This window comes from Squalius cephalus (genome assembly GCF_949319135.1).
Source record: "Squalius cephalus genome assembly, chromosome: 10".
NCBI lineage: Eukaryota > Metazoa > Chordata > Actinopteri > Cypriniformes > Leuciscidae > Squalius > Squalius cephalus.
In genome coordinates, this window is record NC_137131.1 from 3,106,481 (window position 1) to 3,129,703 (window position 23,223).

The 23,223-nt window shown below is 35.8% G+C and overlaps 2 protein-coding genes across 7 annotated transcripts in view; one reads left to right on the plus strand and one right to left on the minus strand.

Annotated features, from left to right (window-relative positions):
• Positions 1-10,572, minus strand: pltp (phospholipid transfer protein). 3 transcript variants are annotated; one of them, XM_079884105.1, is made up of 16 exons: positions 10,468-10,572; positions 7,537-7,660; positions 7,343-7,442; positions 6,773-6,898; positions 5,243-5,398; positions 5,044-5,107; positions 4,826-4,889; positions 4,652-4,743; positions 3,669-3,845; positions 3,525-3,584; positions 3,272-3,436; positions 3,120-3,187; positions 2,998-3,040; positions 2,844-2,907; positions 190-266; positions 1-103 (listed from the first exon to the last, which is right to left on the minus strand). In XM_079884105.1, the coding sequence occupies exons 2-16, from the start codon at positions 7,643-7,645 to the stop codon at positions 8-10; spliced, it is 1,461 nt and encodes a 486-aa protein (XP_079740231.1). In that variant the 5' UTR covers positions 7,646-7,660; positions 10,468-10,572; the 3' UTR covers positions 1-7. The 3 variants fall into 3 exon arrangements, with proteins under 3 accessions (XP_079740231.1, XP_079740230.1, XP_079740229.1); XM_079884104.1 differs by having other exon boundaries at positions 10,316-10,470; XM_079884103.1 differs by lacking the exon at positions 10,468-10,572 and adding an exon at positions 8,503-8,680.
• pcif1 (phosphorylated CTD interacting factor 1) overlaps positions 7,661-23,223 on the plus strand; it is a 27,862-nt gene continuing 12,299 nt past the window's right edge. For 2 of the 4 annotated variants that reach the window (XM_079884094.1, XM_079884095.1), the window contains exons 1-6: positions 17,844-17,928; positions 19,979-20,121; positions 20,197-20,321; positions 20,538-20,675; positions 20,807-20,946; positions 22,973-23,127. In XM_079884094.1, coding sequence (XP_079740220.1) covers positions 19,998-20,121; positions 20,197-20,321; positions 20,538-20,675; positions 20,807-20,946; positions 22,973-23,127 — 682 coding nt within the window. In that variant the 5' untranslated portion in view covers positions 17,844-17,928; positions 19,979-19,997. Of the gene's footprint in view, positions 7,741-17,843; positions 17,929-19,956; positions 20,122-20,196; positions 20,322-20,537; positions 20,676-20,806; positions 20,947-22,972; positions 23,128-23,223 lie in introns of those variants that run through there. The other 2 variants (XM_079884097.1, XM_079884096.1) reach the window with 2 other exon arrangements.

Consider the following 23,223-nt stretch of genomic DNA (forward strand, 5'->3'; position numbering starts at 1 on the left):
TCTCGTCTTAAACTGTGTTGTCTGTGTGACCCGACAGCTTGTTCTCGATTAGTTCTCGCAGACTTGTTCTGAAGTGTAGGTTTGCTCCCACGATAATGTAGCCCTGTCAAATCAAAGTTAGAGGATTGTGAACATATAATATCGTCTATAGCATAAACTTAAAATAATAAAAGTTTCCCTTTAACTTACATTGTGATACTCGACCACTTCTTCAATGAAGTCTAACCCGTCAGGTAGAGGGATCTGCACACCTCGCTTAATGTAATCTTACATGAAAACACAGGATGAACCATTTTTAGATAGATGTTTCCAAATATATTAAAGGGATATTTCACTGCTGGAAAGATGAATGTGTATTTAAATTGGGTCATTTATGTAGTAGAAATGTGAAATTATTTTAGTAAGTTGGTGCCTTCTAGACTGAGAAAAGCCAGAAAATATATTTTTGGCTCATGTGGATGAAAGACAACAACTCCCAGAATGCACTTGCTTCGCTGCCCTACGAGGCCACTCCCAAGCCACGCCTACCGGTTACAGAGGGCAGTATCAGGAGAAATGATACACCTAGGCTACTAGTCGACTCGAAACTGAAAAGACGGCGTTTTATCGTGAGATCCCCCTATAGAGAGCCTAAGTCCCTCCCCTCCGCTTCCAGCTCATGGGACCTTATTTCGGAAAAAATATGTATGGTAGTCAATGGCGAGAGACAACTTATATTCCGTCTGAACTGTGCCCTGAATTACACATATGTTTGTCAATTTAAAAGATAAGTATGAAAGTCAAGAAAGTCGCAGTTTGTCATAAAACAGAAGAGTAACATTTAGTTTTTTGTGAAAATCGCTCAATGAACTACATCTCTCGTCTCACACTATGTACGTCACTGTTGCTCGTATGTGTGCAGTCTGGTACAAAACACTCAGGCATGACGGCGTAACGTTACGATTATAACGTAAGACTATAGAAAAAATGACAGACGTTAGCTTCAGTAAAGTTAGCTTCATTCATTGAGAGAAAAAGTATGACGTCACATGTGCGCCTTTTGGGTTTGTAGTCTTTGTAATTACGTATTTTCACAGTCTTATACCTCTACAGTTTTAAATCAAACTGCGACTTTCTTGACTTTAAAATGTATCTTTTAAATTGACAAACATCGTATGTGTAATTCAGGGCACAACTCAAACGAGATCAAAATATTTGTTGTCTCTCGCCATTGACTACCATACAATATTTTTCCGAAATAAGGTCCCATGGTGGTCCACCGGAAGGGGAGGGACTTAGGCTCTCTATGGGCGGGTTGAAGACATGCGGAACGAGCTCCTCCTACTGGCTGGAGTCTCTCGCCTCTGGACAAAAGAGCCTCTGATGACGCTAAATGACGATTTTTGTGTCATCTGAGTTTTTTTCCCAGACACACAATCCAGAAATCTCTCGTCTCAGGGGGACATGAGGGAGGGAAGCACGGTCATTCCAATATACTACTGGGTTTCTACTGATACAAGGCTTAATGCTAATCGGTGAAGTATCCCTTTAAGTACATATCTCTTATCCCACTTGGGATCAATGCGTTTTTTGTTTTAAATAAACTAATACGTTTAATTCAGCAAGAATGTGTTAAATTGATCAAATGTGACATTAAAGGCATTTATAATGCATAAAGGTTTCTATTTCAAATACATTTAAAAAAAAAAAAAAAAAACTGATCACCGTTTCCTAACAGAAAATGAAGCAGTTGTTTTCAATCTTGATAATAATCAGAAATGTTTCTTAGGCAGCACATCATCATATTAGAATGATTTCTGAAGGATCATGTGACACTGAAGACTGGAGTAATAATGCTGAAAATTCAACTTTGATCACAGGAATAAATTACATTTTAACATATATTCAAATAGAAAACACTAATTTAGAATTTTAATAATATTTCACAATATTACGATAATTATAATTTTGATAATTAATAATGATAATTTTATCATTAAATATATGGGTCAATGACGTGACGGGTCATTTTTTTTGTCCAAAGGCCTTAAAGGTATAGTGGAGGATCTTTCCGAATTTTAGATAAGACCCGCCCTCTCCACTTTTTGAATAAGTTTGATTGATTCACCAGAATGATTGACAATTAGGAGGACCAATAGTATAGGTGATCCACCCAGAATTAAAAAATCCTCCGCTATACCTTTAATAATAATAAAAAAACAAATATATAACATCCAAAGTATGTAAGGTAGTACAACTTGATCTCTTTTACTGAATCCAGAAGGTTTTAATTATATTTTACTACATATAAAGGTATTTTAAAGATATCTTTATCTTAGAAGAAGTGTCAAAAGGTCATTCGGTAAAACCGATATAGTAAATATTTAAATGGAATAATATTGTTTTTAATAACTAAAGGAACTACAATAATACAAATATAAAGCAGATAAGGCTCTTTTTTTTTTACATTTCCCCTTTTCTCCTTTCCCTGTGCAATGTTTTACTTGAATATGTTGGAGTGTTTAGAGTAGTCCAATAAATGATTACATTTATGAGATCAGTGATAATTTTTTAAAATATTTCTTCTGTGGTACACACTATATACTATCTCAACATTAATGTCAAATCAGTTTTTAACTTTCAAATCAGTGGTTAAACCGAATGACTTTTAGGTGACATTTTTTCCATCTTGTAAAAAATGACAAAAAACAGTGTTAATTGATTGTACAAACCACAAAATCTTATTGTTAACACCTAGGTAAACTAAAAAAATGGTTTCAAATATAGTTATATCTCCATTCTATTTTTTTACACTTTTAAAAACCTTATTCGTCAATGACCCATATACACATTGTTTGACTTACTGTTAATGAGAGGCACCACAGAAATCTGCAGCATCGTCTTCAGGGGACCTTGCAGTGGAATAAGCTGAAGGAAACATCGTCATTACATTTGCTCTCCACTCTTTTTATTATAAGGTGTATTCAAAGTGAAATTGAAACATCTGAGGAAACTCACAGCTAAAGACTCCAGAGCAGACTGATTGGAGTATATTTTAAACCTGAAAACAGATTCTCAGTTCAAAATCAGTGTTTAAAGAGGTTGTCAAACACGGTTCAATGTTTGTGCATTATATTTACCTTCTCAGATCTAAATGGATAGTCAAGCGCTTGCCCTTCATTGACACTTTGGCATTGAATTTACCTTCCTAAAACACGGACAAATTTGGTGCATTTATTGCATCCCTTCATCATAAAACTAATTATTGCATTGTGTATATTATAGTTCTCACCATGGTCATGCTGCTGAGCTGTACTGGTGGCTTTCCTGCCGGGAGAACCAACACTTTGACCATGGAGGTGACGGCCACACTGGCACCGGAGGTCTTGATCGTGGATCGAGGAGGAGCGGTGACCTCGATCTCCAGTGACAGAGGCTGATCCATCAGCGCCGGGTTCTGATAGGACAGAACAAACACAGAGAATAAGTGAATGCCGAGGCTTTGCTGTGCGGTTCCTGCATGTTGACAATCTAATGTTGCTCACCAGCATCATCATTGTCCCTAAGTAGGTGGTCCTGAGGAGCACTTCTAAGTCCTTTGGCATCTGAAAAGAGTTGAATAATAGTTGTTGTTTTTTTTTGTCTTATTTTTGTCTCATGCCTTTGAAGCGTATTATATGGCGTCTTACTCGTTCGTTTGCGATCTGTGTTTGGAACAGGCCACCTTTGAAGTAAGAGAAGAGGCCACTGTCGAAGAAGTACTCGGAGAGAGAGAGATAGACCATTCGATTGTACTCTCTCACTACGGGATTCACAGCGTAGTTCACGAGGGTCTCATTCTCATTCTTAAGGGAGTAAAACATGCCCTGTGCAGAAGAGAAATACATTGAAACTTTGTGTGTGTGTGTGTGTGTGTGTGTGTGTGTGTGTGTGTGTAGATGTGATTAATTGCAATGAATTATATTATATTATATTATATTATATTATATTATATTATATTATATTATATTAGCACGGCTTGGAAATATATCTTTCAAATGTAACAATGTAGTTACAAATGTAACCTTCAAATTCCAAAATATATGTATTAGAAAATGTACTTCAAGGGGCAGGAAAATACATTTTCAGTCTTAAAATAAATTTGGGGTGGATGCAGAATTAATTAAATAAATATATATTACTTATAATATTTACTTTGAAACTATATATTAAAAAAATTAAGAAATATAATAAAGTAAAAAAAAAAATGTAACATTTATATTTTCAATATATTTATTTAGCATATTTTGAAATATATCCTTCAGAAATCATTCTAATATGCTGATTTGCTGCTCAAGAAACATTTCTGATTATTATCAATGTTAAAACGATTTTGATGCTTCATATTTTTGTGGAAACTGTTTCAGGATTCTTTGATGAATGTAAACTGACCTTCGCTGACCCCAAACTTTTGAACAGTATAGTGCACTTAATGCATTACTCCAGAGTCAATGGGTGGAGCTTGATGTCCAGCTCCCCCTCTCTGGATGTAATGGGTGGGGCTTAAAGGTCAGGCCCCACACATTAGTTCCACAGAGGCGGGGCTGGACTAAGCTCCACCTATTCCATCCAGAGCAGGGGAACAGGACATCAATTGGCTCTGCAGTGAACACCACTTGCATCTGTCACTCACCCTAAAATCCATATCAAGGCTTGATTCTGTCACCACGGGGTCACTCAGCAGTGAGTAATCAATGCCCACGTAACTGTCCACCTCCGTGCGCACTGAGAAACACATTCAGGTAAACACATGTCTGCCAGATAAATATATCACAACAGTTTTATGATGATCAACATGTTCTCTAACCTGGGATTGTTTCCAGCAGCTGGTTGACCAAAACTAGTGCAGCATGATTCAAGGCAGGACAAATCTGACAGAGACATATATGCAGGTCATTTCTATTAAAATTTGTTAAAATGTATTATAATGTGATTAAAGTTAAAATATCTTTCTTTGGGGTGGGCAATGATATGCAAGCACCATGACACGCGTCTCCTATTCCTGACTGTAAAAAGCAAACAAACCTGTCTATTTAGGATGAAGCGCATTCCTGTAGTCAGGAACGTTCCGATGAAGTCATAAACCCTGCTGTGAGAATATTTTGAGGCACATGAGAATATGCCATATAATGCAAAATGCTGTGCAAAAAAAATTATTTCATTGATTAATCAAATCATGTGTCACTTGCAATAGACATGCTCGAAGTTCAACACAGTCTAGTACCTAAGGGTCCCGGCAAATTTGGCCCTCATCTTGGCGATGGACGCATCGCAGGTGATGTTGGAGATCTTGAGACGGCCCTCCTCGTCTTTGCTGAGATGGAGGACCGTGAAGATGTTGACACCTTCAGCTGAGGCGTTGATGGCTCCCTCATCATAACTAATGGAGAGAAAGGGGAAGACCTGCTGTAGTGAGAGACTTCATCAAACATCTCGACAGATCATGTATGATATGCAGTTCTCACTCAATAGAAATAATCAAAGCTTTATAGCTTTTAGTTCATGCCTATTAGTTTTCATTTACATTAAAATAAGTCTCATCTGTTCACCAAGGCTGCATTTATTTGATAAAAAATACGATAAAACAGTAATATTGTGAAATATTATTTCAATTTAAAATAACTGTTTTCATGTAAATATATTTTAAAATGTAATTTATTCCTGTTGAATTTTCAGCATCATTACTCCAGTCTTCAGTGTCACATGATCCTTCAGAAATCATTCTAATATGATGATTTGCTGCTCAAGAAACATTTCTGATTATTATCAATGTTGAGAAAAGTTGTGCTGATGCTTCATATTTTTTTACAACCTGTAATACTTTTCTTTTTTTCTTTTCTTTGATGAATACATTTGAATACATTATAAATGTCATTAATGTCGCTTTTGATCAATTTAATGCATCCTTCACGAATAAAAGTCCCTTACAAAAAATAAATATACTTCAAGTTAGTTCAAGTATATACTTTATGTAGTAAGTATACTAATATCAATGTACTATTTGTAAGTGTACTATTCCAACCCTACTAGGGACTAAATTGCCCCACTTTTTAATGTATAAAAGTATACTTTAAGTGTAACAGTAGTAAACTGAGTATGCAACTAAAACTTTTTTGTTTTACATGCAACTATAAAAGTAAACATATAGGTATACGGATAGTTTTCTAGTTAAATACTTATAGCACATTTTTTTCTTTGAAGTATACTCTACTAGTTTAGTAGTTTTATACTGAACTTAACATCATTCGTATAGGCCTGGTTTCACAGACAGGGTTTAGATTAAACCAGGATTAGACCCTAGTTCAATTAGGACATTTAAGTAGCTTTTATAAACGTGCCTTAGAAACAAACATTACTGGTGTGTATCGTGAGACAAAACAACAACACTGACATATTTTAAAATATATCAGTGCAAGTTTCAGTTAAAACAGCTCAAACATGCATTTTAGTCTCAAGCCTTGTCTGTGAAACCGGGGGATAGAATACTTAATTATACTTTTAAGTATATCTCGATCAAAAGATTGAGTACAAAGATAGGTCAAATATAGGCTACGCTACTTAGACTTTTCTGTCAGCATAAGTATACTTAAGTGTAATTATCAGTGTATTTCTGAGAATAAAAAGTAGACTGAAAGTAAACTTTATACTGTAGTTATAGTTTAAAAGAAGTATATTGAATAAACTTCAGTAGGCCTATTGTTGCTTGTAACCTCAAGTCTTCTACTTGATTGCTACAGATGCATTTCAGACTCACAAGAGCCAGTAAAGGATGCGTCTCTGGAAGTTGAGGGTGATGGAGGAGTTCTGCACCTCGAACAGCAGCCCAACATCTGGCTGGAAGCGCAGGTCAGAGGTCAGGTTCAGCTCCGTGACCTTCACACTAAAGAAACATCAGTTTAAATACTTCCTTTCTAATTCAAATTGCAATACTGCATTCCTCTTTGCTACCTCAGTTCAAAATCTCTAATTGAATTGGTATTTAAAAGGCATTCTTTCCTTTGGTGTAAATCCCAGGTTTAGAAAGTAAAAGTCCTCCTCAGTATTTTGTTCCAATCACCTGGATTTGCTAATTAGCACAGTTTTTCAGCCAGGAGATAGAACTAATTAGTGAAATCAGCTGGCTGAGTTCATGGGTGGAATAAACATATGGCAGGACTTTACTTTCTGACCCTTAGACTTTACACCTCTGCTTTTTTCATTTCTGAATGGTTCACAACTCTGTGCATTTGCATCCTCATGGGCTTTGTGTGTGAATGACCACATGAGGGCGCCGGATGAGCATGTCTATGAAAGTGGAAATCAGTTTGATTAAATGTAAACATACTCTTTAATGGTGTATTGGAAGCGGCCCTCGGTACCGCGCATTTCTGGCATGGTGATGTTACTCAACTCTCCTTCCACGAAATTCTTTGTCTCGGCCTTCACTGTAAAGACGTCAAACAGAGGCCAGTCTTTAATAGACTAATATATGAGAAACTATAGTTGCATTTTAAGTCTGAAAAATGGGCTATATCTTACACATCGCTAGTCCTCTGTCAGTGATGCGGATCTTGCATCCAGGCGGCTGTGCTAAAGTCATCGTGACGAGTGAAAGAAGAAAGATAACAGAGACTTTCAGCAGTCCCATGATTCCTCAGTAGACCTGAAAAACAACAATTTAACGAAGTGATCAAGAGGAAACCGAGAGCTAGGATCAACCAGCATCATCAAAAATGGTTAAAGGTAGGGTATTATTGGTTTTATAAACACTTTTAGCCTACTGGTTGAAACTCTCTTCACATCCTGATAGCAATCAACAATAGAAGTGATCTAAAAAACTAAAACATAGGCTACATGTATATATACCTGCCTATCAACCTATGTATTTCCCATAGACTGTGGTCTTTCCCACCTGCTCGCGCAGACATAACACGTCATCAGCGCATTTCATCAGACTATGCGGCGTTGTAGACAGAGAGTCACCGAGCGCCACAAACAAACAGCCGCTTTTTACAGTTCCTTCTGAACCAAACCAAGGAGTTTATGCTGCGTTCACGCCATGTTGTAGACTCAGATGTGTGTGTTTCTATGTCAACACTATCAATGCTGAAATGAATCTGCAGCAGTCAGGTGACGGTCACAGGTGGTACAACTAGAGCTCTGTAAGATTAATTTGATTAAAATCAAGTAAAAGTATACTTTTTTTAAAGTATAAATACTACAATTTAAATTGAAAGAATATTTTACAAAATGTAAATGAAGTAAAAAAAAAAAAAAATTAATTTAAAACTCTTGCTATAAAAATCCCTCCTCATTTATTAGTTATAAAAGATCACATCGGAGTTACTATCAAGAGATATAGTCTATTGCAGATTTATACAGGCAGTTCTGTCTCTTTCCAAGCACAGTCCTGCACCACAGAGCTTCTCCAGTGCGGCAACAGGAAAATGGGCGCTGACAGCTAAATATACAGAGACAGCCAAGCAAATGAGAGAATGATCTTGCCTTTCAAGCGTATGTAAGAAAATATCCAGCCAAAGAAGTCCAGGTCTTTCCGCTCTTGTTTCTGTAGCAGTGTGTGTGAAGAGTGTATGTCTGCGTGTGTGTTTATAGTGCAGAGGAGGAGAGACTGTTTGCCTCGTCTGAATGGACAGCAGAGAGAGAGAGAGAGAGAGATCGAGAGAGAGGCAGTGAGGAGAGAGAGAGAGAGAGAGAGAGAGAGAGAGAGAGAGAGAGATTTATATAATATTAAAATAATATTATTAATATTAAAAATAATAGTGTTATTAATGCTTTGATGGCAATGTAAAGATTTCTTTCACCATGCCAGTAAAGCTACTTGAATCTTGAGAGTGAGAGAGAGAGAGCGTGAGGGAAGAGAGAGAGAGAGAGAGAGAGAGGCAGGCAGTGCAGGGATTGAAACATTCTAAGGGTTTGTGTGATTGCTAAAGTGTATTTGGTGGTTGCTAATCAATTGTGAGAATTCTGTCTGGTTGCTGTGGAGTTCTGGGTGGTTGCCAGGGTGTTGCTATGCAGTTCCTTAAGTGTTTTGAGAGGTTTTTGGCAAACTGGTTAAGGTGGTCTGGGTTGTTGCTTTTCATTCATGTGCATAGCTCGAATGGTGTGGATTGAGTTACATTTAATGGTTTGTTTAAATTAAACTTGTATGGTCAAAATTAAAAAGTGTGCTAAATAACCAGCATGATAGAGAACAGCTTGAATGAGGTCGCTCTCTTGGAGGTCGCATGTGTGCGCACTGTCGCTGGAGGCAGCTGTGTCTATAGTCACCCACACAGGAACAAACAGGACCAAAACAAACGTCACACAAATGGGCTTTTTAGGGTCATTGACCCCAGGGTCCGGCTGATTTATCCTGCTTCAAAGAACATGGTCTCTGGCAGGCAGAAAGATTTTACAAGTGCCTCATTCATTTTGTATAAAACCTTAGGAGCTTAGGAGCTTTTTAAGCATCCAAAGGCAATTACTCCTTTCTTCCAGCAAACACATTGTCCGTGTGCAATAGGTGACCTTTGACACAAAATTATGCTCAATGAAGCCAGAAGTCTTTACATTTCAGGAATGATGAACATGTTCTTTGTGAAACATATATCAAGTTGTAGTAAATCAAGGAACAAACAATTTATTCCATGTTAGTGGGAATCGTTTAGGTTTAGGAATGTTCCTCACAAGTGTTTTCGGTTTGAGAAGGGAGGGGAGTTACTATAGTTCACAAACACAAGATTGCTTCTTCAGGTCAATACCCCAAACATAATAAGAAAAACAATGTTACGCAAGTAAAATATACACCAACTTTACATTCAAGATATGTGTTAACTTATTAAACAGTTTTGTTCACATTGGAAGACAGCACTACAACTGTGTATTTAATTTTAAATTCTACTTTTAAATCATTTAAAATAAATAAATGTATATTATGGTAGGCTACTATATAATGATTAATGTAATATTGATGTATAATTGTATTCTTTTAAATAATTCATATAATAACTAGCATTTCAGATATGTGAATTTGGGTCAAAGGGCAAAACAATATAGGCTAATATAAAATGTACCACAGCTATTTAAACTAACTAGTATTGAGTCATAATTTAAATGGTTAAAATAACATATGAAGATAATTGATATTTTACTTCTTTGACATGCAGATTTTCTAAACGTCGGAACCACTTCATGAAGGACACTGTAAATCATATTAAACATTAATGTAAAAAGCTTCTAATGTTCTAAATCCAGGGAACAAGTGATGTCCGATAGCCACAAATGTGCAAATTATAGCCTTATAGAAACATAAACCTACCTTCATTTGTGCTGGGAAGGCATTCGTTCTCTTTTGAGTCATGGCTCAAAGTGAAACCATAAACTTTGAACACATTTTGTGCAAGCATTACAGCTTATTCCCATATTTCCCTCCCCAAATACCCTTTCACAATAGTAGCCTAGAATACTTACAGCGGTGTGGAAATACAGGCTGGGTAACTTCAGTGTCTCTCTTAGAATAATCAGATATTTTCTTGCAGTCTGGAAATCATCAGTGTTTAAATCCTCTCGCATCCCTCCCTCTTTTATGTTCCCAGTTTATATTGGGAGTCAGTAAGCATTTTGGGAAAAGGGTGTTTCTCTTTGCCTCATGTCATATGACCTTGTTGGGGCAAATATTCATCAGCATGAGGATGTGCAAAGGAAACATTTTCCAAAGATTAACATGCAACAAATAACAGAATTTTGTTTCATTTAGTAAAAACTGCAGTTGCTGCGTTTCTAGAAGTTCACATTATTTCTAGGTAACAGTGGAACGTTGGCTCCAGGCTGCATTAAACAGATTCCAGCAGTCTGCCCTTTAATTTTTGGAGACGAAACCTTTAATTAGTTCATGACTTCTGAGAAGCCCATGTTGCAAGGCTTCATAGAATCACATGATGCAAGAAATGGGTTCCACTTACAACCACAGAGGACCAAGGTGGAGCTCACTTTGGAGAATCAAGTTCTGAAAAATGTTTTTAGCCAACAATTATGGGGTGAAAACTTTCTTTTTTATAGTTATAGGTTTAAACCTGTTTGAAAAGAGGGGGATGTACCAGGCGGATGAGCAGCACAAGTTTAGACTCAACAACATTTGATTTGGTTTCATTCCCGTCTCCCACCAAAGACCAGAATTCCCATGACCTCCGGGCTTTGATGAATGGCTTGACGTGCAGGGCTTTGATGTCAGGAAAGAATTAAATCATGAATTGAGTACACTGTAAAAACTAAAGGAGCCTCAAATATCCTGTCGGATACTCAAGGAACTTAAAAATGTAATTTAAGTGCCTCAAAGCTCTTTCTCCTATAGTAGGGTTACTGGAGGAGCATTGACAATATTTGAGGTTCTTGCTGGAACTTATGGGATCCTTTAAGCACTTTGTATTTAGTTCAGAGGTTCTGGAGTCACCTTTTCATTACCATGAGACCTCGAAGTGCTTTGGGGGAAAATAGAGGAACTTGAATGTGATAAAAGGGTTATTGGAAGATCTTTTAACATTTAAGTGGTTCCTGGAGGATCTCTTATGTTAAAGCCAGCATCTGGAGGAACCCAATGGTTCAGTGAGGCCAGAATGATATTATTATTATCCTATTATTACTTAAGTTTGATTCAGTATACATACCCAGGTGAAAAATACGTAGGCTACTATTAAAAATGTACTTCAGTGTGTTTTTAGTAGGCCTTCAATACAAATATAACCTACTTTAACATTTTAATACATTTAACAGTAGCCTACGTCTTTTTCACCTGGGTAGCTTACATTTATTTAGCTATAGGCCTGTTTTATTGATTAATTTAAACCTTAAACAACAACACTAAATAATAATAATATTAATAATAAAAATTCATTAATTATTGTTGAATAAATAATAGTAATAAAATAATATTTTTTACTTCTTCATAAATGATTATTTGAAGAAGAAGAACCAGGAGGATAAAGGTTTTATTCAGTCACGAAACTGCTGCTATTCCTCTGCTGTCGTCGCTTCAGTGATCCTCGCGCTGCTCGCGCGCAACAAAGCTCAGCTGATCGACGTCATCGACTTTGAAAGTAACGGCTCTCCTCATCAAAGCTTCCGCCGTTTGTTCGGCTCTCCGTTACAAGGTTTGTAAACTCGCCAAAGAAATATACATACTCACTATATATTCAAAAACACATATATATAAACTAAATGTATTATACATTACTACGTTTTTACAGTGTTTACCACTCGTTTATTGTACAGTATCTGGTATGAAGGTTTTAGCCGCGATGCTAACTACGTTGATCTAATGAACAGATGGAAATTATTGACTTATTGTCTTAGATTGATTTAAATTTAGTCATTCAATTCAACATATTCTGTACAACTGTGTCTTCAAATTGCTGATATACAGCCTAACTAATTTAGCTGATTCCTGCTGTCATCATTGGCGTTTGTTATGAATAACAAAAGCAGGTTAATATAGTTTGGTCTGTTTTGTTTAGCCTAACTTTACTTAATACAGGTGCCCTCATTCTCTCACATACCATTTTGAATCCATTTAGTGGTCAATAAATATTATGTTGTGAATAACCAGCTTTGTTATTTTGTTTCCCCAGAACAACCAGTACAATGTTTCAGTGGCAACATTGAATTACAGTAAGTACCTGCACCACATGCAAGTACTTTATTACTATGAACTCTGTGTGCAATTGTATTGTTTGACTGTGTACTTGTTTTTTAATCAGTTATTCTCTGAAAATCTTCTTCCCTCATGCTCTCAAATCTCATTCATGTTACATTCATGTAATATCACAGGTTTGGAGCCAATAATGCTATGCATGTTTTATAGGCTATACCTTAATAATATGGATTTGAATATAAGACATTTGAACCCTGAATTATAACTTCAAGTTTGGTCTTTTTCGACAAAAAAGGGAAAAAGCTATTAAATGGCTTCAGAAGACACAACACAAACCATAACACATGAGTTGTGAACTCATTGATTATTTTTAGGATCTTTTCTGGGACATTTTTGGAGCTTAACCATTTTTTTCATTGATTGCATTGAATTGAACTAGACAAGTGTGCATAAGAATGGTTACATGAATGATTTACACAATTTTTTTCTGCTTGTGTTTCATGCAGTGAAAGCGAATGGTGACTGGGGTTGCATTATGCCTGAGATCTGCTTTTGGGTTCCACAGACAGAAAGTCAAACAGGTTTGGAACGTCACAAGGCTGAGGAAATTATTTAAATTTCACAACTATCACTTTAATAACCTTACTAACAGTACATTTTGTACTTTGCAGGGACCTCGGTAATCTGAAATACAAGTTTGAACAAGAATAAAAATCCTCCTGTAGACCTGAAAATCATTGAAGTGCCTGGACCATCCACCAGAAAAGAGGAAAAACAAACAAAAAAAGAAGCTGATGCACCTTTTCACTTTTCTAACTCGTTAAGTACCTCACATGTCCCTTGTGAAGATTTTATAATTGATTGCATTTTATGTTGCAGTGAGTAAAGGTGCGGTCACATTTGTGAATTTCGTGAAATTACACAGGCAAAAAGGTCCATTGACCATTGTCAGCAGTGTAGCAATGTAATGTATGAACCACCACACAAAATTGCTGATCGTGTGGATTCTTATTGAAATGACTGAATTCACCAGTGAACATTCACAGAACAACAGATAATTTTACTGCACCTTAACTCTGTTCAAATGGAAAATGTTTTCTGCTTGTTGTGACATAAGGAATACTGTTTCCGGGTCGAAGCCTCTACTTCTACTTCCTCTATCTTGTTTCTAGATATTGAGAATACTCAACAACCATTTATGAGCACTGTTGATTCAAGCCACACATTTCAGCTTTTCAAAAGCCATAGTGTACATTACAGTCTCCAGTCTCACGGCATCCCAGACTACAACATTTTATGATTCAAAATAGCTGAATAACTAAACCATCTGAGATTTCGGAATAGAGATAAAGGTTAGGATCATAATTTTCAGGAATATTACAGAACAATGAGTGCATATTAGCACTGTTGTTGTTGTTTTTTTGGCATCTGAGAGAGCTTTTGGACTTGGAAACAGTGATGTCAGACTAACCATCGGACTGAAACACAAATGTTTTAAAGTTAAGTGAAGATGGACATGTTTAATTAGTCAATTTTAATTTTTTACATTGATTTATTACATGGAACATGTGTTTTCTATGCATTTTGTTGAGATGTCTTTTCTTGTGTAGCCTATTGTATACACATGGTTGATTATTCATGTTACTTATGTATTATGCAATTTTTTGTCTGTGTATTCATTGATATTAATCTATTACTAGCTTTTTTCCCCAAGTGCATTGAAGTGTATGTATTAAAATGGATCTAAAATATGTAATAAACAATTCTTATTTTGTATTTGGTTCAGTTTGTTTATTATAATAGAAGTTTATGGTAACCATAGTAACAACATGAAATTAATTTAATACAAATAAAATAAAAATAGAAATTTGGTTCCTGGAGGCACCCAAAGTGGTTCCACACAGTGCTTCATATAAGAGTTCCTCAGGAAACCTGTGTGGTTCCTCAGAGAACCGCCCCTTTTTAAAGGGTGCCTAGAGGATCTACAGACGGTTCCGCTGGTGTGGCAAAGTGAAGAACCCCAAAAGGTTCCTCCAGGCACCTTTAATTTTTACAGTGTACATACACTGTAAAAAATATATATTTTCATGATTTGTTTTCACAACATTTTTTTCTTTTGTAATATCAACGTAGATAATTTATGTGGTTCAGATAACATCATATTTTGAGTTTCTATTAATTAAATCAAACTCCTTCGAGTTTGAATGTCAATGAACTCAAAATTTTAAGGCAACCAGGTTACTTTAAGTTAAACCAACAATATTTTTTGCAGCTAGCGTTGTTATTAGTGACTAAAACTATTAAAAAAAATAATAATTAAAATAAAATGTAATATAAATATTATATATATATATATATATATATATATATTTATATATATATATATATATATATACAGTACCAGTCAAAAGTTTGGAAACATTACTATTTTTAATGTTTTTGAAAGAAGTCTCTTATGCTCATCAAGCCTGCAGTTAAAAAAAAACAAAAACAAAAAAACAGTAATATTATGAAATATTATTACAATTTAAAATAATGGTTCTCTTTTTTAATATACTTTAAAATGTAATTTATTTTTGTGATGCAAAGCTGAATTTTCATCAGCAAGTACTCCAGTCTTTGGTGTCTTATGATCCTTCAGAAATCATTCTAATATGCTGATTTGATACTCAGTTATTATCAATGATGGAAACAGTTGTGCTGTTTAATATATTTTTTTGGAATACTTTTTTCAGGATTCATTGATGAGTAAAACGTTATCAGCATTTATTCATAAAAACAGCATTTATTCAAAATAAAAACATTTCTAACAATATAAATCGTTACCATCACCTTTTATCAATTTAACGCATCCTTGTTGAATTAAAGTACTAATTTCTTTAAAAAAAAAAGTTATTGTTCCCAAACTTTTGAACGGTAGTGTATATTGTTACAAAAGATTTCTATTCTAAATAAATACAGTTCTTTTTAACTTTTTATTCATCAAATAATCCTGAAAAAAGTATCTCAGGTTATAAAAAAAATATTAAGCAGCACAACTGTTTCCAACATTGATCATAAATCAGCATATTAGAATGATTTCTGAAGGATCATAAGACACCAAAGACTGGAGTACTTGCTGATGAAAATTCAGCTTTGCATCACAAAAATAAATTACATTTTAAAGTATATTAAAAAAGAGAACCATTATTTTAAATTGTAATAATATTTCATAATATTACTGGGGTTTTTTTTTGTTTGTTTTTTTCGTTTTTAACTGCAGGCTTGATGAGCATAAGAGACTTCTTTCAAAAACATTAAAAATAGTAATGTTTCCAAACTTTTGACTGGTACTGTATATATATATAAATTTTAAAACTATAAAATCTAAATGCGAAATGTAAACTGTACATTGTAAAAAGGTATATGATCAATAAGTTATGACAACATATGTTTTTACATTGCTTTAATTCATCGAAATAAATTAAGCAATTTTTGTACAAAAAAAGTATAAGTTATACAAGGTTTAATTTAATTTAAGTTGAAAATAAATAAATAAATAAATAAATAAATAAATATATATATATAGTTCAAGGGCAAATGGCAAAAATGACACAAAGGGCAGTGCACATCACCAATTGCGTGCAAATGACGATGTACAAATAGGAAATGAGCCAAATTCACGCTGTGCAATTTACAAATATAGTTCAAATGACATACAGTATAATGTGCAAAAGTGGAACAGTGGTAGAGTTCATAAGCAAATATTGACAAGAAAACAATTTTTTTAACAGCCTTTAGCCTTTTGTATATTGACTAAAACTATACAAAATAATTTTAATAATTGAAATAAAATGTAATATAAATAATATTAGATTATATATATATATATATATAATATATATATATATATATATATATAATGTATATGTGTGTGTGTGTGTGTGTGTGTGTGTGTGTGTGTGTGTGTGTGAACTGTAAACTGTACATTGTAAAAAAGTATATGATCAATAAGTTATGACAACATGTTTTTACATTGCTTTAATTCATCGAAATAAGTTAAGCAATTTTTGTACAAAAAATGATGTTATACAAAATTCAGTTAATTTTTTAAGTCAGTTTAATTTAAGTTGGAAAAACACACACACATATATATATATATATATATATATATATATATATATATATATATATATAGTTCAAGCGCAAATGCCAAATATGACACAAAGGGCAGTGCACATCACCAATTTTAGTGCAAATGACATGATGTACAAATAGGAAATGAGTCAAATTCATGCTGTGCAATTCTAAAAATATACATATATATATACATATATATATATATATTTGTATATACTATATACAAATATAGTTCAAATGACATACAGTATGATGCATAAGTATATGTGCAAAAGTGGTACAGTGGTAGAGTTCATAAGCAAACATTGATATGAAAACAATTATTTAAACAGCCTTTAGCCTTTTGTAGATTTTAATTTTCAAAAGTAAAGCACATCTTTAGGTTTCACCTTGTTGTTCCATGAGTGCACAACACATAAAATATTAAAAGTGTAACTGCAATATAATGATGATGGGAGGTGTTAAGGTGTATAGCTACTACGTGTTATGACTTTAGGATCAATTTGGGACTTAAATATTGGTTTATGATTGGATTTCATTCTTGATTTTTATATCTTATATTTTGATGGAGTTTTGATGTGCTTTCGTTAATAATAATGAGGTTAATAATACATTCAAAACAGACATTGCCATTTTTACTTAAGTAAATATAACTAAAACGATTATACTGTTTTCAGTAGTATAAAAATATAAATATAAGAAGAAACAAATCAATGTTAGAAATGTTTCCTTGGCAACTAACTGAAGTAAGTTTAAGTTGAGGTACTAAAATGGCTCAAACAAAACTGAAATAAAAATAAAGCTAAATAGAAATGTTTAAAAGTAAACCTTTTGAACCTGAATTCAAAACAGACATATGTAAATGTACACACATTTTCAGGACAACAATAAAGAACATTCACACAGTTTCCTATAAATACACGAAACAATTCGTTTATGTTTGTTATTTCGTTTCACAGTAGACTGAATGAATGAATGCCTCTCTACAAATGGCCGCGCGGCTTTGACGACTTTCACTGCGGATGGCAACTAAACCCGCGCATGCGCATTAACCGCGTCCGAGTGCCCGATACAAGATGGCGGAGTCGGTGGGGAGGGAGAGGCGGAGGCGGGTCCGAACCGAATAGAGCAAAGCCTATTGAGGACTCCCATCAAACCTCTCCAAGGTAAGGGATTCAGCCATTGAAGAGCAGCACTAGACCTATGGGCGCGTGGCGGAATGCGCGGGGCACAATAATATCCCCACGGTTGCTGCATACGTGCGCAGTGCACGCAATAAACAGACATTATAATGCGCAGTGAGCGCGGCGCCTAGTATGCGAGAGCGCGCGCCATCTTGTCGACCGTTTCCACTAAGCCAAAGTGCGCGCCTAAAATTTGTGGTCGTAACGGTCGAAAATTGACGGGGTTAAAACTAAATAAATGAGCAGTTTAGCACACTATGGTGATGGCCCTATGTATCCTCGTCCTTTCTGTGCCCAAATGAAGCCAGATGCCACGCCACTTGGTCTTATTTTACCTGCTCTATCCAGCACATCAGCTTGTGCTGCCGTAGTAGCTCTTTGTTGGATGTTTTTCTCCTCCTCCTTCGGGTTTGTTTTCGGGCGGCTCGATCTGGGGTGGGCGGCGTAGCAGGCGCATGCGTGCCCTTCTTTCGCTCATTTGCGCTCTTATTAACGACGATAAACGCTGTAAAGACTTTCGTAGAATAAATACATGATGTATGGTCGGATACCCTGGGTTATTAACCAAAAAGACCCACTGTAATACTATGGTACAATCGTATTGCTATCCGATACAATACTGTACCATGTCAACGCCATAGTGTTTTTTGAAAGGTTTATATGTTGGAAAAAACGCCGTTCGTGTCTTTTCTGAGATTGAGTGATAAATTACTACTGTCAGTATTTAAATGCATGCCAACTCGGACCAGCGAAATAAATGTTAAGCGTAACCATGGTATCACCATGATATTACTCAGAAGTACAAATAGAGAGTGTCCATATATCATTTTAAAACATTACCATCAGTGTAACGTAACCATGATACTGAATATTTACGTATGACGTACCATATTTACTACAAGGTACGTGTACGGAAATGTCACAATGTATGGTCACTTGAAATCCCATACCAAGAAATTACCATGGTAACGTTAATCATATCTCATATCTATGAATAAAATGTTTGTTTTTTTAACTCTGTATGTGTAATTGTTAAAGGATCTAAAGTTTCACTTTTATTGTGTGTAAGTTTCATTATCTTCCTGCTGAGTTTTTCTTTCACATTCACCCAAGCAAGCAAAAGGCATAGCCTAGCTCACCTAAAAAAGAAAAATCTGTCATTATTTTATTACCTCATACTCAACAATATATTATTTACTACGGGCTGTTTTATTTTTATGTCCACAACTTAATTACCTTTTGGGAATTAATACAATTGAATTGTACTGTGTTGACTTTTTGTTTTTGTTTTGACGAGCTGAGACACCCAATACTCACCCAATAAATAAGCTTTATTTTGCCTTCAAATGACTTTGTGTTCTTTTGACTTATTCAAAACTTTATTATTGGAACTTCTTTTTTTGTTGTTGTTGTATTCGTGTTTTAGACATGCCATGATGTCAGACCCAACCAAACACAACATTTAGGGTTAAAGGGTTTGTTCATCCAAAAAAATTAAATTATCCCATAATTTACTCTCCCTCCAAGCCATCCTAGGTGTATATGACTTTCTTCTCTCATGTTTATTTTTTTGTTTTTGTTGCTCTATCCTCTGAATTCGTCAATACGTCATGCATCGGGTCAGAGGTCACTCTTCGGCCAGAACTAGACTCGCGTACGGCCGTTACCGGAAGCCAGTGATTATAGTTTATAATGTTATAAATATGGATATTTTTCTTATAAAAACGCATGGCTTGGCTTCAGAAGGCCTTTATTAACCCCCTGGAGCTGGATGGATTACTTTTATGATGTGCTTTTTTGGGCTTTAAAATCTCAGGCTCTATTCACTCCCATTATAAAGCTTGAAAGAGCCAGTATATATTTTTTTAAATTTGCTGAAAGAAGAAAGTAATATACACCTAGCAGGCTTGAGGGTGAGTAAATCATGGGATAATTTTTATTTTTGGGTCAACTAACCCTTTAACATGACCTTCAGTGCTCTCAGAATTGCAATGCTTTCATTTTGTAAAGATGAAACCTTTTCTATCATAAGACGGGACAAATGAGGAGCTATGACGAGTGAAAACCACGGAACAGTAAAGGCAGATCCGCCAATGGTCATGTCGCCCACCGGGTCCACGTCACAGCCGGCTCCATTATCGCCCTCGACCAGCAAACCCATCCAAGAGCTCCCAGGTCCGTATCTGTGAGGCTTAAGTGACCAATAATCCCTATGTAGCAATGCATCTGATCTTTAAGTTTTACTTTCAGATGAGATGATTCAGGCTGGATGGTCCAAATGTTGGAGTAAAAGGGAGAATCGGCCATATTACTTCAATCGGTTCACTAACCAGTCGCTGTGGGAAATGCCTGTCCTTGGGCAGCACGATGTCATTGTAAGCTCAGCCTTCAGAACCAATTAAATCTCAGTATTATGAATGTAACATTTGGGGAAGAACTTTGACAGGGTTTTTATATACAGTTTCTTCAGATATAATGCAAAATGTTTAATAGTTTTCTTGTATTATATTTAGTTTCAGCTATACTTTATTAGTAAAAACTATTTTTAATAATATAATAACAACACTGTCCTGTATTTGCTGTCGTTTCAGTCGGATCCTCTGGGGTTGAACGCGGCTCCTGCCTCTGGTGAGGCATTAGGCGATGCAGGTCTGGGAAACGGGCAGCGCAAAAGACATCCGTCAGAGGATGCTTCTCAAACGGGCCCTAATAGTTTCAAGAGGCCAAAGGTCAGATTTCTTCCTAATAGCAAAAATAGATGCAAAATTTATTTGATATTCCAAAACAAATTTAGCAACAACTGTTTGTTGGTTTCAGTCCTTTTTAGTGAAAACATTTTCTGATTTCTCTTCGATTTCAGGTTGAGATTCCTGTCACTCCAACCACTCCCACTGTCCCTATTTCTCCCAGCACGCCAGGAGTCAAACCCTGGGCCAACGCCACAGATGATAAACAAAGCCAGGCCGGCGTTCCCGCACCGGCTCCGTACCGGCCCTCTGTGTGAGTGTGGAGTTCATCTTTTCCAATTTGTCCCATTCTTGCAATGTTCCAGTCACTTTGGCTGAAAGCCTGTTAAAGGGATAGATAGGGATAGGGTGAACTATCCCTTTTTGTCCTGGTAGCGGGGCAATTGGCATGCTTTTATATATTGCCTTTTTTCCTATCACATATTTTAGTAATAATCATAAATTAGGCATCATTCGAAAGCTTGAACACTAAAAATTGATCCTGTGAAAACTATTTAAATCGGGCATTGTGTTACAATGGAAACAGTACTTTAAATCCTTTTAATGTGCTAAACTTGAGAAACAACTTGGTTAGTAGAGCGGCACGATTCTGGATAAATTGAGAATCACTATTTTAATTTTTTGACAAAAATAGAGATCATCATGATTCTCCCCTAAACAAAATAGCATGTAATTTACTAGAGGTTCTGACAAAATGTTAATTGCTGCTGTCTATTTAAAAATATTTAATTTGGATTTTATTTTTTAGCAGTTTGAATGAATGATTCAATGACTCATTAAGACTTCACTTGTTTTATTACTGGATGAATTAGTTGCTACATCCCAATTAGCATACTATCTGTCCTAAATTGTATTCGAAATTATAATTAGTGTGTCCCAAATCATAGTATGTTGAAATGAGTCTTCCAAAGATACCCGGATGGTCTACTTTTTCCGGTTAGAATCGGAAGTGCAGATCCGTGCGCACTCTAGCGGCTAATATTGCCCATTGCACGTTGGACGAGGATTCGATTAGAACTACAAACGCAAATAAAAAGTGGGGGAAAAACTACAAATATGGCGGATGTGCGACTCCGAGTAGAGAGGTTTAGATAAAGGGATTGGAGTGATTGATTATCAATATTTATCTAACCTGACGAATAGATATTTAATCAATGTTATCCACATTATATTTCATCTGCAACAGCATTGTGAACTTTTGTAATGCTACGTTTGGTCATTAAGTTTTAAATGCATCATTATGCAAATTGCAAACACATGAGGAGAGTCTCCGCATGAAAACCCCCCCGACTGGCAGATCAGCGTGCTACTACATTTCTCTCAGAAACGGTAGGAAATTAAATGTGGAGGATTTTAACTGTGACAAGATGATTGACAGATCAGTTTAAACGTAACTAACCGACAGATTTGACCGATTTACTCTATTTTGATCGCTGCCGTAGACATCAGTGTTTATATCCGAAATGTATATACTTTTATCCCAGTACTTGTGTAATAATTTGAAGTATTGTATCAGAAATAATGATACTGTGCGGCTGAAAAGACTATTTGTGACAACACCAACACAGATCTGAATGTTCGCTGTGATCGTACTTGTCAGAGGTTTAATAGACACAGGCCAATCGGTTTCATTTAAGAGTTAGAACATGTGTGTGTTTGAATCGAGATTGCGCCCTTATAACAATTAATGGTGCAGCTCTATTGGTTAGACGCATGACTTTGATTTTCTAGTTATTTTAGAGATCTGAGTAAGCCAGGGTTCCCACGGGTCCTTGAAATCCTTGAAAGTTTGTGAATCTGGAAGAAAAAAAAAATTTCAAGGCCCTGAAAAGTTTTTGAAAATACACACATGGATACAGGTCCATGAAAGTGCGTGAATTTATTTTGTGCAAGAAGTTTTCTGGAAAAAATTCCTTATTATTCCCTCCAGTCCACTAATGTGTCCCAGTCCACTAACTAGCTTGCTTGATTTGCGTTAGTTACGCACAGTTAAAGTGTTTCCCGCGTGAGGTACTTTGTGTTGTACGTTGCAATGATGTTCACGCACACACAAAACTACTACGATGGAACCTCAACGTTTGTTGTTGGACCCAATAAATGTGTCCCCAACATTAAGTCCTTAAATTTGAGGGTATTGGACCTGGAAAGTTCTTGAAAGGTCCTTGAATTTGAAGTTAGGCGAGGTGTGGGAACCCTGGTAAGCTCTTTCAGCTGTTGAGCTCTGGAGACATGATACGACTCTGCGCCTTGACATGTCTGAACTGGACTTTGTGTTTCAGAGTGTACTGGGACCTGGACATTCAGACCAACGCTGTGATCCGAGAGCGAGCCCCAGTGAACCACCTCCCTCCACACCCGGAGATCGAGTTGCAGAGAGCGCAACTCACCACCAAACTACGGCAGCATTACCACGAGCTGTGCTCTCAGCGCGAGGGTGTGTGAGAAGCAGCTGTCATGTTTGACTAAATATGTCCCCATAGAGATTATACATGTTAATACCAGTGTAGCAAAATCAGCATTGTAGTGTTTT

Coding starts and splice junctions, on each gene's coding strand:
- pltp (XM_079884105.1), bottom strand. CDS start 7,645: ATGGGACTGCTGAAAGTCTCTGTTATCTTTCTTCTTTCACTCGTCACG. Junction 3,041..3,119: donor ATCCATTTAGATCTGAGAAG/GTAAATATAATG, acceptor ATCTGTTTTCAG/GTTTAAAATATACTCCAATC. Junction 2,908..2,997: donor CTGCTCTGGAGTCTTTAGCT/GTGAGTTTCCTC, acceptor TGTTTCCTTCAG/CTTATTCCACTGCAAGGTCC.